The sequence below is a fragment of the Anopheles moucheti genome, chromosome 2 (assembly GCF_943734755.1).
Source record: "Anopheles moucheti chromosome 2, idAnoMoucSN_F20_07, whole genome shotgun sequence".
Classification (NCBI taxonomy): Eukaryota; Metazoa; Arthropoda; class Insecta; order Diptera; family Culicidae; genus Anopheles; species Anopheles moucheti.
Genome location: NC_069140.1, coordinates 46,043,312 through 46,062,524, shown reverse-complemented (window position 1 = coordinate 46,062,524; position 19,213 = coordinate 46,043,312). Strand labels below are relative to the sequence as shown.

The 19,213-nt window shown below is 46.0% G+C and overlaps 1 protein-coding gene across 1 annotated transcript in view; it reads right to left on the bottom strand.

Moving 5' to 3' along the window:
• Nucleotides 1-1,989: 1,989 nt before the first annotated feature.
• Nucleotides 1,990-19,213, bottom strand: part of LOC128310719 (interference hedgehog-like) — an 82,820-nt gene continuing 65,596 nt past the window's right edge. The window contains exons 5-10 of the mRNA XM_053047426.1: nt 7,736-8,383; nt 7,358-7,668; nt 6,457-7,283; nt 4,991-5,806; nt 4,745-4,905; nt 1,990-3,155 (exon numbers count right to left, since the gene is read on the bottom strand). Of these exons, the coding sequence (XP_052903386.1) occupies nt 2,352-3,155; nt 4,745-4,905; nt 4,991-5,806; nt 6,457-7,283; nt 7,358-7,668; nt 7,736-8,335 (3,519 nt within the window). The 5' untranslated portion in view covers nt 8,336-8,383 and the 3' untranslated portion in view covers nt 1,990-2,351. The remainder of the gene's footprint in view (nt 3,156-4,744; nt 4,906-4,990; nt 5,807-6,456; nt 7,284-7,357; nt 7,669-7,735; nt 8,384-19,213) is intronic.

The window sequence follows — 19,213 nt, the reverse complement described above, 5'->3', positions numbered from 1 at the left end:
ATCAAAAAGGAGACATCGGAAAGGTTCCTCGCTTTCCCAATCGTCGAAGTATTCGTACGTTAGCACAGGCACGAACCCTGCTTGATGAGCTTTTTCCCAATACATTCACCTCAATGTGGTGAGTACAATTTTTCACAGTGGTACTCTTCCATATGTTGTGTGGTCTTCCGTTAATATTATTAAAAAATGTATCATCTATTAAAATTAAACATATTTTAGAAGTAACTTAACTTATATCAATTCCTTTCGTCATCACATTCATAAATGCTCCTTTTCACACACCAAATAAAACATCATTCGGTAGGATTTTGCATTGTTTTTTTCTTTAATAAAAAGAAAACGATACCTTCTTACATGTTTCTCTTTCGTGACAGCGTTCTATTAGCGTTACCATTTGTTACAATAGCAAGCAACCTTTGCACCATGCAGAAACCCCAACAACCACTAACTGGTTGGTAGAGCTTTTGCAATTACATAAAAATATTTTGAAACAATATCGCTGGAATAATATTTCTCTTTTTTCCGGAAACACTTACACACGTGACATTGTTCGCATTTGCTTTTGCTAGACAGTTTGCGTTACGACTATAAGTAGACGGCCAGTTTTCGCTCTTTCTCTCTCTCCCTCTCTCTCTCTCTCTCTATCATCTATTATCTTCTATGTACATTCCGCATTTCGAGGGGGCAGGAGAAGGTTATATGTATCATTATTGAAACAATATTATAACAACATCAACAACACAGCTATAGTACCACCATGGCATCAAACGTTGACTCAAGCCCATCCCTAATACAACTACAAACAGCAAACGAAAACGTGTGCATTCGAGCTGAAGCTTGCAAATCCTTACACCGTCTGGAATATTGTTTTCGTGTTTTACCACCCCATGCTAACACAAAATACTATCGCTTGATTGCCTTTGCCTGCGAGTGTGTGTATGTGCGTTGTTTAGCGTTAAATAAATAATTTACACGTAGTATTATAGACGATCCCTTTCCTTCGCTCGAGTGGTGTGGTAATAAGTGGGTAATCATAAACAATTCGATTCGTCTTCATTTTTCTAGTTCTAGTTAGCTAATAATTAATCAGTGCCCAGTCAGTCAGTAAAAGCTCAGTAAACATCGTCATCTCTCCATCAAACTTCATTCGATATCGGTTAATTATTCGATTTCATTTGCTGTATTTTGTTTGCTTCATTCACAATCACGTGATTTCATTTTGTTAGCTGCGTTCACTATATACGTCTGTGTGTTTTACGTTTTAATAGTTGCATGTGTTTTTACAGCTGCTATTGTAGTAATCGAATTTCCGACTGTTGCACAGGGTAAAACCGAACATAAAAGCTCTCTGAAACAGAGCTTTTTCATGTATCCGCCAACATAACCGATTCAAAGTGGAAATTCGAGTACCATCGCGCTGAATGATTTGCTATAAGTTTTCGCGTTTTTTTCGTGTATATTGTGATCGTGTTGTATGCGTATTTTTTATTTAGTAATGGTTAAGTAGCACACCTTCACCATAAGCCTGACTGTGTCTTTTGTTCTCCTATATCTTTGTCTCCCTTTCTCTTGCTAGTCTAGCAGTCTGTTAGCTGCTAACAAATTTCTCTACGATTTCTTCTATCGTCTACCCTCCGGTCAAGACATACTTTTTATCATTATTTACATTTTATCGACCCTACGGTGCGTACCGACCGGGAACAAAGGTACATTCAAACTAAAAACATCCTTATGAAGGTAAAGATTAAGTACAGCAAGATTTTGTTAATACACCCCCCGATCATGGGAATTCTCTCTGACCCTCTGTCTTTTTCACCCTTTCCATTTGGGTAAATCATAATAATGCACAACCTAATACATAGCCTAATTAAAATAACTTCCTTCTAAGCCAGAAAAATAAACTTAACGTTAGTGTGTACAGGACTCTGTCTGTGGTGGTTTGTGCGCGACGAAATGATTCTCGTTCCCTCGTTAAAAGCATAAAACCAAAATGGACGGATGATGAAGTGCGAAAAGCATGACGGAAACGGAAACCCATTTTATACGCAGCTAACTAACTAAACGCTCACCACAAGATCGTGTAGTACGGAGAGCAGCAGCTCGATGGGCGATACTCAGGATATTAGCCGGTATCCGTTCGCCCGCTCGTAGAACGCCTGCTTGTGACAGTGATGCTCACTGTCCTGCCGCGGCATGCTACTGCGCCCATCGAGCAGCCCGGCACCACGCTTCCGTTGCCGACGCACCAGGTACATCAGCTTGAAGGCGCGCCGACGACGTTTGCGGGACGAGGTGCGGGAAAGGGTGGTGGTGGTGGTGGCGCCGTCCGGTGCGGCGCTGTACGGTCATTCTCATACCTCAATACTGTTCAAACTTCCCGACGACATGTTCTCGGCCCGTCCGAGCCGGGTGGCAGCGGCAGCTGATCGTTTCATGCCGGCTGCCCGCAACGGCATCGGTGAGCGTGCCACCGTTACGCCCGGCTGCTGTTGCTGCTGCTGAAGGAACTCGCTGCTCGGTCCACGGCCTATCCGTGGACTGCCGGGCACGGAACCCGAACCGCGCCGTGTACGCCTGATGGAGGACTGCCTACAGTCGGGCACCGTCTGACCATCGAGCATGAGCTTCGGATCAATACCGTACGCAATGGTGGCTCCGTTTGGAATCGGTCTCACCGCAGTCCGTTCCAGCGTACGGCGATGAGGCATGGAGGCAAGCATCATCTGCTCCTGTTGTTGTTGCTGCTGCTGCTGCTGTGGAATACCACAGCTGTTCATTGCCACCGTGGCGGCACTTGGATGATGTAGCGGTGGAAGTCCACCGCCAATGTGGGGCTGCTGCTGCTGCTGTTGTTGCTGCTGCTGAAGATGATGTTGCTGCTGTTGGTTGGGAATCGATTGATGATTGTTATTAGTGGCAGGCAGTTCTCTGGAGTTTGTCGTTGGGGTCGGGTTCGTAACGTCGCCTTCATCGCTACCATCGCCTCCATCACCGGTTTCGTTCTTCGGCACGTCCACCACAGTCGCGTTGCGTTTCTTTCGTCTCCATCCACCCTCGATCGGATTGGTAACCGGGCGCTGCTGCTGCTGCTGCTGCTGCTGGTCACCCTCTACCAGCGTGTTGGGCAGGAAGCGCAGCTCCATCACGGTGCGATTCTAGAACAGTCACGCTGATTTCTGAGCTAGAATAAAACGCGTCTTCGCAAATCGATCTACACAGCAAACGGCTACTTGGGGACAGATGAAAGTACGGATGGAGATGGGCAGGAGGAGAAGTACGGTTGTGTTGTGGACAGGGAGCGTGTGTGTGTGTGTGTAAAGACAAACAGTGGACAGAATTTTCCCCAGTTGGAGAGCGAATACAAAAAGCCCCGTAGAAAAGATTCCAAGAAGAAAGCACACACTTCGTTGTGTGTGTATGTGTGGGAGTGTGCGTTTTTGTGTGTGGGGAGGGAGGAAAAGCATTCCCACGGTCGAGCGGTTTGCCTACATCCAGGCGACCAGAACAAAGGGAAAAATCTAAACCAGCTCGAGCGATTCAGTTTCGGCGATAGTGCTGCAATGGGGTGAAGTAACGCATCCGAAAGCACGATAGTGGTAACAGAAAATCGGGGATAGAAGTATATAAAAGAAGAAACAGTAGAGAAAAGAGAAGAGAAAGAGAAAACATAGTTTTGTACATGATCGTTGCGGATCAACTAAGGTGACTGTGTGTGTGTGTGTGGGTGTGTTTGTGTGGGTGTGCGTGTTAGGGAGTATGGTGGTTAGAACCCTTTTGGCCCCCAAGGGGAGATCAACAGATAACAGCGAAAGAGAGAAGAAAAAGATGAAATAGGAGTACATGGAGTAAGGAAGGAAGGCGATCAAGGATAGGAAATAAACATTAATTAAGCAGTCTCCTTCACCACGGCAGACGGTAGGCGATGGTAGGGCGATATCCGAGCGACGAACGACTTTGTTTATGCTGAAAATTCGGCTCTCTGTTTGCTTGGCTGAGGTTGGATTCGTAAACGGTTTTCATTTACAAAATACTACACGTTAAATTCATCTACTGTACACTAGCGGTCGGTTGTTTTGTGATTCAGGCATGCAGTTTTGCTACACGAAAAGGAAAACCACGATCGCTATCGTACTACATGCACGGCCAAAAATATTACTAACCAGAAGGAAAATTTTATTTCATACAAACAAAACGAAACAAATGATTCGAAAACATCCAAATAATCTTTCGTTACGACATTAATAAAGAATGTAACAAACTCATTACACAAAACTCAAACATCAAAACATGAGAGAGGAGAAAATAAATAAAAACAGCAAAACATTCATCGCAACTGATAACAAACGATCGCTAAGCCGTGCGGGATAGGAAATGTAACAGGTTTTACGGGAAGTAAAATGTATTACCGGGGTAAGGAGAGTGTTTGGGAGGGATAAGACAATCGCTCATGCACTGTATCTCTAATGACTGATTAGTGGGAGTTAATTACTCTTGAAAGAAGATCCTTCCCATGATAGAACCTTGCCTTACAACAAGAGCTTTTGGCAGGCGCATTGCATACTTTATGGCGAATATGCACTGAGCGTTGCCAACATTTTGTTGGTAAGACTTCTATAACATAGGATAGGAATGCTACGGTACACTGTAAGCAACCAACAACGTGCAGGAAGAATGAAGGGAAGGTGGGATGTGTCAACCGAACGCATAACACTAGCGGTACGAAGCATTAAAAGCTTGCCTTTACCTTGTCGCCATCCTGTGCCAACGGGTTGGGTGTGATGTTCATCCGTCCGTTCATGCCATTCGTTCGCGTCTTGTAATGTGCTACCCGTGGACCACCATTGCTGACAGCACCGGTAAAGCCGTTCTGATCGACCGGGATGTGTACTTTGGCCTCTGTTTCATCTAAAAATAGTGAAGAAAAACCCCCATATTAGACAACGTTTTCTGTTTTCAACGGTAAGAGGCAAACGTTATGCACAATTCTTACCAGCACCATGACCTCGCTTTTTGCGACGACTGAAGCAACAGCAAAGAAACAGCACGATCAGCACACTCACGATCAGCACGCAGCCGATCACGAGCAGGTAGTTGACCGGCACAACTTGGCTGCCGTCGGGACCTTCAGCGGCCGCGATCACCGTCGGTACGGTCGGTGGTGGAGTCGGTGGTTTCAGCGTTCTGCCCGTCAAAATCGCACTAAAATCGGATGCCGCCGAAGCGGTAAAGGATTGTAGCTTAAATTCATAGGCCGTTCCCGGCTCTAGGTGATCGATCTTGAAGTGGCGCGTGGTGCTACCGTCCACCGTGGCCTTCGAATACTCGCCGGCTGTAGTGGCGGGCCGATAGTACGCGTAGAACCCATCGATCGGATGTGGCAGATGTTGCGGGAATTGCCACTGCAGCACGACCGCATGCTGAGAGACGGGCTCGATGCGGGTGAGTGTTGGCGCTAGCAGATGGTTTTTGGTGAGGCCGAGCTGAGAGCCCCGCTGGAGATGGAACTTCCCGGATGCCGCCCCCTCCTTGTTGTCGTTGTTCGAGTACACTGCAAGTATCCGGAACCGGTAGAGATGGTCCGACTTAAGATCGTTCACCTCGTACGAGCGTGTGTACGGTGCGATGTCTTCGTTCTCCGTCATCCACTGGGTCCGGGCAATGTTTTTCGAGGGATCGCCCAACATGCGGTACTGCACTTTGAAGAACTGTATCGGCAATCCGTCGCTGGACGGTACCGACCAGCGCACCATTACCGATTCATCGGTCAGTCGGGTGATGTTTGGACGCGACGGAGGTATCATGACCACTGAGGGAGGAAAATAGTAAACAACAAAGAGAGTTCAATGAGGTATGGTCGTAGTTGCAGCACTGCATAGAAACAAAGCAATCGTTGCTCTAAATCCAAGTAGTTCTTGATAGTATCACATTACTGTCAAACAATTTGATCAAAGCAACCAAAATCTCCATAAACTCCACATATTCCTGAATCTTCATCAGCAACAATGTCCAAATCAAAAGGTAAAAAAGGTAAATCGAAAAAGAAAGCCATCGATCCGAATCTCATCTACTGCGATGATAAACACTTCGACGAAGCGCTCGCTATCATCCGAATCGAACACTGTCTCAAGTGCCCCATCTACCGCACAATGGCCGAACGGATGTACGAGCAGATCACTCACACCCTTCCCGATCTACGTTTCAAGCTCATTCTCAACGAGTTCGATCGGCTGGAACCACCCGACGGGAGCTTCGAGGTGTCGATCGCCCGCAACTGTCGTCTGCCGAGCCAATCGCTGTGGAGCGGCATCAACCGGGGACCACCACGGCGGGAAAAGTTCCCTTCGCTCGACCCCGACCACACCGTCTGGCGGCAGCTGATCGAGCAGATTGTGACGGTAATAAATCCACCGAAACCAAAGCCGGAAGGACTCTTTGGTATGCGTTTACCATACTTACGGTTTTTGTGTTTCTTGCCACCCTTGCGCTTGGTCGAATGATCACCGCCCGCCTTCGGGCTGGACGGTACGGAACCGAGCGGTGTCGTACCAACGCTTCCGAGTATCTGTTTCGGGATGACCTGCAACAGATTGCCTTCGCTCGCTTCGCCGACGGTATTACGGGCAAAGCACTGCACGATACCGGCGTGCCGTTTTTCGACCGATTGGATGACGAGCCGCGTCCCATTCGTGCGGATCAGATTGTCCCATTTGGCGTAGTCACCGTTTATCATCCAGTAGATATCGGGATGGGGTGATCCGCGTGCGATGCACTCCAGCTCCAAGCTGTCACTCTCGTTGGTGAGCGTGGATCGTGGCGGGGAAACGATGCGCGGTGCTGCTAGCACGGTTAACCACACGGAATGCAACAGTGGAGGATCGATACCGTTCTGCAGCCGGCACATATACTGGCCCTCGTCTTCCGGGTGCACGTTGGACAGCTGCAGTCCGTAGTCTTGGATGCGGGCGCGACCATTCAACGGAATACCGTTGGCTCTCGTCCACGCGGGTATGGGCACCGGATTGCCCACGCCGGGACATTCGAGCAGTGCGGTATCGCCCGGCAGCACCGAAACGTTCTGGGGCAGCGTGAAGGCATGTGGAGCCGATCGTGGTACGTACTCCACCGTGACGGTGGTGCGCTGAGGCAGAATGACCTCGCTACCGGTGATGGAGTTGACCGCCGAGCACCAGTACGTGCCGGTATCACGCTGCGTTAGCGAAGCCAATATGAGCCGTCGACCGGTTTGCTGTTGTGTCACATTCGGATAGATCGTCATGCCGTCTCTGTCGCCAGAAACAAAAAAACTTTCGTTAGCCACGGAACCGAAATACGGCGCCCCAATCTTCCCCATACTCACTTGTAGTAGCTCCAGATTGGAGGAGGTTTGGAAACGATATCACCACAGTCGATAATAATACTGTTGCCGGGAAATACCTTGAAATGCTGCTGTGGCTGTATGCGGCGCATCGTCGTAGGCACACGATCGTGCCGGCCGGGAACGGTTTCCGCTTCGAGCCCGATCGAGGCCAGCGTCAAGCGGGCCGGTATTGATGCAATCGCCGACGCTCCAAACCATGCCACACACTGGTACTCTCCGATCGTGGCTTCGCTGACAGACACGCGCAGCTTGTACCGACCGTCAACGATGCTTGCGTTGTATCCATGATGCTAAAATACACAAAAAATAACTAATTCAGTCCCAGGAAGGTTTCTTCGCCACGCTCGCCATACTTACACTGTTCTGGATTAGTACGTAGTCTTTCCGCTGTCCCGTGGTTCCCTGTGCCCTAAACCGCCAGTCAAGCTGCTCCGGCACCAGGTTCAACTCACACTCGAACAGCACCTCATCGTCCGCCGGTGCGATCGTCGATTCCGGTGCACGTATGATGTACACACCGAGACCACTGCTGGTCGAGCTTCCTCCGCTGGATCTCGCCGATGGGCCACCGTACTGATGCGAGGATGAAGCTGATCCACTGCCAGTGTGATGGGAGCTGGTGCCACTGGAACCACCGTGACCGGCCGCCTGATCGTGATGGCCTTGCGGGTGATGTGAATGATGAGAGTGTGAAGACTGCGGTGAACCGGACACCGTGGGAAGGAAGCAAACGGTCAGTGCTAGACACAGCACTACCACGCCGTACGATATCCGTCGGCCAGCACTACTGCACCAACAGTGCGTCGGCAGGTGCGTCTCTATACTGCAGGTTCTCCGATTGCTTACGGGATGTCGGTGTATTAGGTGACGTTTGCTTTCTTCCGTTTGCATGGTGCAGGCGGTTAAACGTGATGGTGGTTGAGTAGCCTCGCTGAGTCGATCGTTTGCGGAACACATTGTTTGTTTTTTTTTATGAAAGTCTCAACCGTTTTTAGAGCATATCAACTGGAAAGAAGAGAAGGAAACAGATGAAAGGTTTCATTAGGATGCGTACGTGACGATAAACTACACTATCATATGATAACCCTGCCCGTGCCCGTCTAAAACCATAACCTCAAAATGTTTCCAATAGCTTCCATATTTATTGGTAACGATAGACTGAAGTTCCGCCAACAGGGATCGTATGACAGCAACCGTGGTTCTGATGTACCGAGAGTTGTGGTCGGTAAGGTAACCTCAAAACTGATGGCAAACTTTCCCTTCCACGAGGGAAGCAAGCGTAAAGTTGCACGGAGGTATAAAATATGGAACAAGTCACGTTAAATATGAAACTCGTAAGGGAAACACTTTTTTTCAATTCTGACGAACGATTGTGATGACTTCAGGATCGAAAACATATGTAGACACTCAACTCCATCTCGTTCACTTAATCCAGCTAGAAACCGTTCAATTGAACGCCGTTTTCTAAAGTTCCCCCATTTCAAGATGCTCCCAATATCTTAAACACCAGACAATCGGTACATCTCAAAGGAAGGGATGCTGCATTACCATGAACACCATTACGCTGCAGTTTATAAAACTTCACCGATGAGCCTATCGGACGATCCGTGGGTCCATCGGAAGAAATGGATCAGAAATCTGGACGCATGGATTCCGTCTTGACGTCGGTTCGGGACGTGATTGATGATAGATTAATCACATCGTCACGGGTTGCCTAGACGCTGGACGCCTTATGTACCCTTATACCCCCCTGGTCTAGTGCCCCCGTCAGTGGTAAGCTGTTGATGAGCTGTTAGATTTCGTAGCTATGAGACCCGTGAGCGAAGGGATACTTTGGAAGTAGAGAGGAGGTTAAAAAAGAACGAACCAAAACCACTGCCACTGGCCAAAATCTAATGTCTCTGACATGTGTCTAGGCGCTACGAGGCTGTGTGTGATTAGGAAAAGGCAATTAATCTTCCACGCGGTACGGATTGTGCTCCGCTTTCCGAAGACTTCTTTATTTGTTTTCGATCGACATTTTGGCTCCGAAGACAACACGAAACGAAGATAGCTATGGCGGGGTGTTTAATCGCTTACAGGTTTACATCGCCCAACAACGATCGGCCACGAGACCCCAGAATTCTGAGGTTGAGGCGTTGAGTTATCATATACACAACATTTCTTGCCAACCTCATGCAGCGTTGATTCGTTAATTTCTGAACCAAATTGTTCCACCAGTCCAAACGATCGATTCTGGGAAAAAACGAATGCCAGAAGGGAATGGAACGCATGTTGACGCATGTCATAAATCTCATTCGTGATCCTATCGCACAGAAAAAGGGCACCTTATCTCGAACAGCTCGATCGTTTGCCATTTGTTTAGGCGTAGATAATTTATCTTAAATAAAACACCCCGCCTCTATTACCATTCTTCACGTTTCATCAAACCTATCTTCTCCAACTCAGACGAGAACTCTCGAACAACTCGTCGTCGTAAATTAAGCACTAGATCAGGTTCTTCCTTCCGGTTCAGTACGGCCCAAAAAAAAAATATACCATACTGCTGATGGAATGGAATTGCCTGCAGCGTGAGAAAGTAAGCAATTTTAAAGCTACACTTCCCTTTCCACCGATCATCTCATCCATCCTTGGTGTACGTTTATTTGATCAATATTTAAACCGTTCGCCGCATTCGCCTTAAGTAAACAAACACCCCGATGCTAATGTTTATCGCGCACTCGGCAGGAAATATGGTTTGATTACTCGAACCCACCGTACGCAACGCGCGCAGCTTAATTGACTGTGATCGATGAATGATTTTCCCGGCCAAACTATCAGCCTTGCAGCTCCTTTGCTGTGTTTGGTGGTGCGTACAATCAAATAAGCAATGATAATTACGTGCCGGTACGAGATTGCTGCGATTCAACGACGATCCCCGGTAGTGCGGTAGTGATTTGTGTGCGTGAATGATTGAATTTTGATTGATTGAATGACTTAATCGTTTACATTGCGACCGATGGCAGGAAAAACGAATCAAAACAGAGTCCGAACAGGTGTATCAATGCTCAAGAAAAAGGGGAGTATCGTTGTTAAATTAGGGGTGGAATTTGTATCAAGAATAAATGGGGTATTATTGGAAGGAAGAAAAAAAACATACTAAGGTTAGAACCGTTGGTCACTGATATCATGGCAAATTGATAAAAATGGACAGTTCCATCAATCATTCCGGACGTTCTACTGCTTCCTTTTGGGGTAATTTGTAATTAAAAATTCGATCATATCACTCGGTGCGGCTTCGATGAAGGAAGCCATCCATAGACGTCGCCTCCCTCCCTTTTTTAATGCCCCGTTTATGGTTCGGTCGGGGCAGTAAAATTTATGGAAGAACGATTATTATTCTTTACGAAGCCATAATCTGTTCCTTTCAGCGTTTGTTTCATCAAAAGTGCCAACCACGGATTACAAATCGATCCACACAAAAAAATAAGGAAGAAAAAAAACAGAAGAACTATTACACTGTTGTTGTTGTTTTTTTTTCTCTTCCAAACTCCATACCACAGTTCGGACATTGGAGAAGCGGAATACAAAACACACCCCCAAGGGCGGCAAAATTCGTAAGAACATAATTTTACGACAATGTTTTGAAAACCATAAACCACACAATCTCGTCAGTGAGGCGGATGTGTTGTCGAGGATTCCTCGTGTTTCTCATCTCCACCTCGTTCTGATACTCCGATGACACATATCACCGCGTTCTTTAATATAACCTTCCTTTTTTTTCGTTCCGCGTGTACGCTAGCGTTCCTTCACGCACAACCGTTAGAAAACCCAAAAGTCAACTTTTGGTCTGTCCCGTCCGCCAGCTAGTCCGCTGCAGCATTATGGCTTGCCCTATGTGGAATGGGTTTCGAATTATTTTAATTTTAGATTAACGACCAAACGGTGATCCCTTTCGGTAAACGAGACCGTACTGCCGGTCGGTGGGTTGCGATGTGGCGATCGCTATTCAGGTTATCGTTTACACGCGTGCATTGATAAGTGAAAACGAGGTTCCGTGAAAAAGTGAGTTTAATTTGTCTTGCTATACTACTTCAACAAGCAGTTGCTGTGCTGGACGAGTTCCCGAAACCTGTATCGTATTAGCAAGCACAGCTGCACGACAAAATGCGCGGAACATCGCATAAATTATGCTCCGAAATTGAATTTAATCCACCTTAGTTTGGTGAGTGATTTCGTTAGGTTGGTCGTTAGCAGGTGCGGTTCTTACACACGCCAGAACCAGGTGATGAACCAGTGATGTAACTCAGAAACAGGAACCTAAATTGTGTGTCCTAAATAATTTTTAATGGTACATTCTACCCTTTCGATCATATTTTATCGCCACCAACACATCATAGACACATCGTTGAGGGTTAGGATGGGCACTCTTCACTCCACCATCATCCAAGACGACCTTAACAGTCATCGGTAAGGTTAATACGGTACTGAAGATAATGGTTAGGAAATCAATCAACAAATAGTTTCGTCCCATCCACACTCAAATTCAACCGAACCGAACGGTCCGGCGTGTTTTGTCAGCGCACGGATCGATGAGCGATTGCCAATTTCCTAAAAAAGAACATCCATAAAATTGATCACCGCACGATCTGGACCACGCTCCATTCGCCGGGGCTGGTTTAATCAATCTTAATGATGTATCGCGGGACCGTTGCGTGGCACCGTATCGAATGTTTAATTACTGCACATTTTAACCTTCTTTAAATTTATCATCGAGTGCCGCCTTCGGGATGCCCTGGGCCCAAGCATCAGTGGGCGTTCGGCCTGGCCGCATACTCCAGTTTAGGCGGTGTTCTCAAACATCGAAAACACCCGGAAAGTACGTTGGCGCGAATTGCGACAATTGCGTACTTGGGGCGTAAATGCTCGCGCGTGAACTTCAAGTCGATCGTAGACACACAACAACAACAAAAACACGAACCATCCTAAACGATCACATTAGACACGAATCATTAGATGAAAAGCAGCCGAGCCGCAGCAGTTGACCCGCGGGGTGGAGAACCCGTACAAGGTACATCTTTTAGGGACCGTTTTCCTGTTGCCTCGCCGAGGCCGGACGATCGGTTTAAATGAGGTGTCGGATGATGAAAAATCGTACCCTTAACGGGGCATTCCACCCGTTCCTATTTCGAATTCCGTGCCCAGCATCGCTGAGCATACAAGCATAAATGACGCAAGCGTAATTGTGAACCTTAAGTAGGTTGCATTACCATTCGCCCGCTCACTTGAACTGATCTTCTTCTTCTTTCCGAGGCCGAATCAAGTGGAAATGATGACAAATCTGCCACGATTTGCGGCTCACTTCATTTTACGCCTCATAATCGAGGCGTAAAACGAAGTACTCCGGTAATTATGTTGTTTTTTTTATTTTCGCTTCCCTTACTGGTGCGACCATTCGGGAAGTAGAAAATGTGGAAAAGTCTGGGGATGGAGTTCATAGCCTCATCATCGTCCTCGTTACGGTCGTGAAGTGACGCATGTTTTGCGAATACTTTTAACCGACGACAGGCTGGATCTTGTGAACGAGCGAAGAGTTCATTTGTGCCTCTAATGGATTGCAATGCAATTAAGTTTGACGATTGAAAGAAATATTTCACAATCGTATTTTCTATATCGTAATCGATACTAAAGATAAAAATGAGCAGATTATGTGTGACTACTACTTCATAGCTCAATAAACGGTCTGTCTCGTACGATTCACGATGACTGTGATAAAAATCGCCATGATAGTGATAGAAATCTGCATAAAAACTAATGCGTTTACTACAAATTGATTTTGTTACTGTTTCATGTAGCACTAGAAATATTAAATACTAATCCTCTTACATCTTGGCAGTGAAATAACTCGATGCTCCAGCACAATTTTTAATAACCCACATGAAGTTAAAAACACATTTAGACCATAAAAGTTAGCAATTTCATGTAGTCCTCTAACAAGAATGACTATGATACTATAATTTGTATTATTATAGTACTTATTTGGTCCTATATTGTACAGTAAAAGATGAAATTACATACTTCTCTCTGAATATGTTAATTCCGTAATACATCATACTACTAGACATAGCTTAGTAGAAAAGGAATACAAACCCACACAACCAATTGCTGTGTAGGTAGAATAAAAGGCAAGCGTTGCTTGAGGGCGAAGATTTGGTGTTGTAAAAATTAGCCCAATCGAATTAATGATTCCAGATCGACAACAAAGAAAAATGAACAAACCTCCTCCAAATTCCACCGTGCACAAGCACCCGGGCCCCAATCTGTTCGCAATCTAATTTTGACGTTTCCTCCCCTTAGCTAAGGACGCGAATTAATCATCCCAAACAAACGGGCCAATCTAATCAAACCGGCAGCTCCGGAATCTGATTTCAGATCGGCGCACATATACACACACACACATATACACACACACACACACACAAAGGCCGCTCCCTTGCAAACTCGCCTCGGTAGCCTCATTTCAAGACAACTCGTCCAACAAATTTCATCGACCGCCCGGAATCGAACCAAAGGGGAAGGGAAGGGTGACTGGTGGGAAAGGTGGGACAGGACAACACGGTGAAACCATACGACTTGCTTACATTATAGTCTGTACCTTCGCGACCTCCAACGCTTAATAGCCGGCAAGAATTCGTCCGCCCAAAGTTTTCCAAACCGCCGAACCGCAGTAGCCACAGGGACAGCGAGAGCAGGAGAGAAAAATCAGAAACGTGTTCATTTTTTCCTGTCCAAGTCTTCCAGAAGAAGAAAAAAAAACATATATATGAACACACCTTCCCCATTCTGTATCCTTTCGGTTCGATCGAATTTAGCACGATAACGCGCGGATAAGCCGGCGATGTGAGGTGGGCAATGTGAGGTGGAAATAATCATAAAAACATAAACTCTCCCTCCGCGAGGTCTACACACCGCAACCAGCCAAAGCTTTGGCCATCATTAGCAGCAATTCATTGGCATTCTCACGGAATGTTAATTGATTTTGGTCTGTTTCGTTTGCTGGAGCAGGGCCGCGAACCTCAAAGTCGACAGCCACAGCCCCACAGGCCAGATTATTATTATCGCTTCGTATTCGTTCATGAACACCTGCCAGCGAGCGAGGGTGGAGTCTGGCTAGGGAATGGTCCTTTGGTGAATGTTGGTCCACAGGGGCAGAGACACGTTCGGCGGACCAGCATCTCGATTACGCGGAGAAAGAAATCTTATCCTCAACTCCTCAGAGTTCTAGAAAACAAGTTCCTCAAAAACAATCCAACGAAAGAAAAAAAAATGTATCCAAAGTAATGATCACTTGATCGTTCGTATGCTGATTCACCCTGGGAGGCGGGGGGGAGTAGTGTTTTGTTTTTTGTTTTGTTTTTCCGTTTTTGGCGGCACAAAATATTCTCACCAAACTAAATAAAGGATCGGCGTCAACTCGCAGCAAAAACAGCAACCAAATCCATACCAGCGATTGGCAAAACATGATAATAAATGAGTAGAGTTATCGTCAGCATCGCTAAACGGGCAAGGCTCCACAGGGTTGGAAAGGCTGGTTAGAGAACCCGTCAAGTGTAACCAAACCGGCACACAGGCAACAGAGGCAGAAAAAAAGCTGCAAGAAAGCTCCCTTCAAAAACGAAACTTGATGATGGAACTGAATTGGTAAAGTGAAACGGAAAGACAGCGAACAAAGCAGACACACACAAAAAAGCAAACCATACGATACATACTTTAGCTTAAATTTCAAAACCGCAACCGATAGAAGCCCAAGCAAAACAAGCGATAACATTCTCCCTTTACCAAGCTCGTGGCACACGCAAAAGGAGCCTAATTTAGGTGCAGCGCGATCATCAAATGATCTGCAGAAGAAAGACACAAAACATACATGCACACACGTAACCACACACACACACACATACACGCAGACAGATCATAGCGAGAATCATAAGATCCGTAACCGTGACTCAGCCGGGCGACAACACGATGCGTGAGAAGAGGCTCAAACCACCTCTGCCTATCTGACTTTTGTGTGACTAATCGTGTTTCAGGTGGCCTTTTTTCCACTCCACGGAATCGATAATGGGTAACCCTCGTTTTGGGGGCATTTGGGGGGGGATTTGGAAACCCCGCTCAAAATAGGCACGGGAAGATGGTCACCACTAACAGCACACACACACACACGCACACATTAGTCTCTCGCGAAAGCAGTTTAAGGCGTCCTCGAATTGAAGAGCTTTCCGAGAGAACCAAAAAAAAACAACCCCCAAATGACAACTCGGCACGGGGGTTGGCACCGCACAACCCGGGATGGCCGGATGTTTGAGGGTGTGCGACGAAATCATGAACAAAAAATGCTATATTAGACGATGATGCCTAGTCCCGCGTCTGTTCTTGTGGACAAAAGCGAGAAGAATCGAATATTGCCTCCACCCCTTGTCGTGTTATTTTTGTGTTTTTTTTTTTTCGTTTGGGGGTTGAAAACTGGCGTGCGAGGTGGGGCGAATAATAAATTGATAAAATTTAAATTACAATATTTATTTATGCAAATCGATTGGACGCAACTTCTTCGTTCCCATTCCTTCCGACCGACCGAAAAGCATTTTTTTTTTGTTTTGCTTTGGAGCTATCACGCTTCGATGGAACGACGCGATGCGAACGCGCGAGACAGCGCAACCTGTTGCTGCGGAATGTGTGCGCTGCTGTTGCGCCGTCGGTCTCGAGAATGATCTGGCGCTCTTGCTCTTGTGGCCAGTTGTTTGCGTGAGGATTATACATTTTGTTCCTCTCTGCTGCGTGCCTTGCGTTTCGGGACAGTCAAATTTCGTTGGAGTTACCCTTCCGCGAGAGCGTGAATCGGGGCAGATCGGGGCGAATGTTTTATGGGCCGCGATTCGATGGCGCATCAACCCACCGAACCACATCGCTCGCGCCTTGTTTCACATCCTGGCGTCCTCAGTTCTCACACACACACACACACACACACAAAACGGAACAACTTGTCGCGGTGTATTATATTGTCGGGCTGACAGGAGGGCGAAAGACAGAGAACAGACATGGCTTCCCCTGAAGGGAGACGGTGTGGTGCAATAAATGACAGAGAATAATAAAGCAACAAGAACGAAAATCAAATTAACAAAGTCGCTTGAGGACGACGTTCCTGGCCGATCGATGCGGAACAATCTACCGAATTCAATGCCTGGCGATGAAGGTGATGAAGGACGAAACAATGATAAGATTCCGGTGGGAAATTGATCAGGAAATACACAATAATTAAGCACCTTTGTGGGTTCATTTGACTGATGAACCCAAGGCGAGATGCAAAGTTAAAGTTTTAAACTATGACGAAACAGCTGGGAGGGCATTGCATTGTTGCTAAGAGGTCGTTAATGAAAAACATAGGTTAGGTCCGTCGCTGTGACAATAACACACCAAAATTAAATAACTAAATGAAAACAAACGAGTAAACCTTGAGTTCTATTTAACACTTGAAACAAATCTTCTAAACAAATTGTACCTGACGCGGCTTGACGCCTAAATCGTTCAGATTTTTTAATTTTGTTAGTTGAAGTTCACGCATTAGCCACGCACTCCTTAAGAAATAAACCAGCACAAAAGAATTAAATGCTTAATTGCCTGTATATAGTCAAAGTGAAAACAAATTTAAATCCATTTTTTTAAACTCCACTTATTTTTCTATTTATTGATGAGTTCCAAAAGAAATAAATACATTAACAAGAATTTTCGGGGTTGTGTGATATGGACCAAGAGTGCCATCCAAATGAGCCATCCAACAGAGTTCAAATATAACAACTTCTTGGAAAAATGTTAATAAACGAACAGATGTGATATTAGTGTCTATCTAGAAATTAGAACGCTTTAATAATTATTAAATTTTTCGATAATAAAAATTATTTCAACCCTGGCCAACAATTTCATGACGAACTGCATTTCTAATTACACACCGTCCTGCTTCACAGTAGAAGTTAAATTCCGCGAAAAAAGAGTATATTTGAGTTAATTTAAATATTATGAGATTACACTCAAGTTTGCTGCGCGGCATAAAAATAGATGATTAAACATGCTACAAATAAAATTTTATGTATGAAATTCGAATACGTTATTTCTAAACATGGTAACGAACATATCTGTTTGATAATTTGGGCATTTAGTTTAATTTTTACTTTAAAAAATGCTAGGCGGATCACTGGGTGTATCTCGTTCCAATCTACCGATTGGATAATTTTAAAGATTTTAAAGAGTTCTGTTGTTCGGTAACATTCTAATGACATGTCCAACATCAGGACACCTGGAGATGATCATACTTAATCATATTCTCATATGAGCCTTCATTTCAGAGCCTTCTTTTTTTCCGCCCACAAATACGAGTCCCAACAACTCTTCCTCTAGCATACGGCTGAGAGAGTTTCGTCAGTTATGATCAGAATTTATACCTCAGAGGTATGAATGTAAGAGCCAGTAAACAGTAAATCAAACAATCTGAAAAGAATGAAAACCACAAATTTGATTTCACCTTCAATATCCCGAGCATCGCGAGTTCGCGTGGACTGCACCCGTTCCAGAATTGACAATCGTCTACCAAAATGATTTCCTTCATGCAATGCGCTTGGAATCAGATGCTTTTGTTAAATAAAATAAACATACCGAAGCAGCGCAAAACATAACCTCCAAACATTGGAAAAACAGTCTATGCGCCACACGGTAAAGCGCAATGCGACATCATGTTCACCTACTCTTCCGCTTTGTTTGGCGCTGGGATGGTTAATTTTTATTTGCTCATACTCTGTCTCATCATCCCTGCCAACTACGCTCCCAGGTCCCAGGTATTGAGATTTTTCAATGCCACTTCCATCGGCGAATCGCAACCGAACGGCCGCGCACCTTTTGCTGGTCTGTGGTAAAGGTATTTTTTGCAACTGACTTTAAGGCTTTTGGAGCACCAACTCACAACCACATTTCGATGGTTCGAGGGCGACTTTTTATCGCTGTTTGCTGTACAGAATTTTGCCCATGACTCAACGGCACGGTAAGGTTTGATCGCAACACACCGGTAGCAGCAACAGCATCAGCTGGAGTGGAGAAGCACATTCCTTCCCGCTGACTGCTGGGTGGCTAGTTTTATAGACACCAGAGTTTGTGCAACATCAACAACAAAAAGAGGGAATAAAAAGATAATGGAATTCGCATTCGATGCAACTCAGACTGCAAACCCGATTCAATCGGTTCACCCAACCCAACCCGTTCCAGTGTGCCATGTCTAATCTCGGTGGCAAAAGTTCGCTGATTCATGGCGTCGAAATGTGGAAAATGGGCACCCGATAGGCACAGCAACACCGAGTGCCGACCGACCAACATTGGATGCCTCACACACACACACACACACATCCTCCCCCGTGACGTGGTCACGAGGCGTTACAACGACCGATTACGTCCGAGAGCGCGTCTGCACCAGATTTATGCCTTCTCATGCTTCCCACTGCAACCCATCGGCGGCAATGGGGTCAGTTACAGTTTTCCCGACACCAGCTTCATCTACACACCGGCGACGTTAACCTGGAGTGCTGTTTTGCTTTCCGGTTTAGTTTCCTTTTTTTTGTCGTTTTGATTCATCTTCTTCTGCGGCCCTTTTTAAAACACTTGTCCAAACGAGGTGAAGGGCTTTAGCAATGACAAGGAGGGATGTTCCAGAGGCGGTACTGCAGTGTGCCGTGTCTCATCTCACCCTACAGGGCTGTAAAGATTGAATTTCTACTAACCATCGAACCACCCCTCCGGTGGGGAGGAAATTTATGCCGCAGC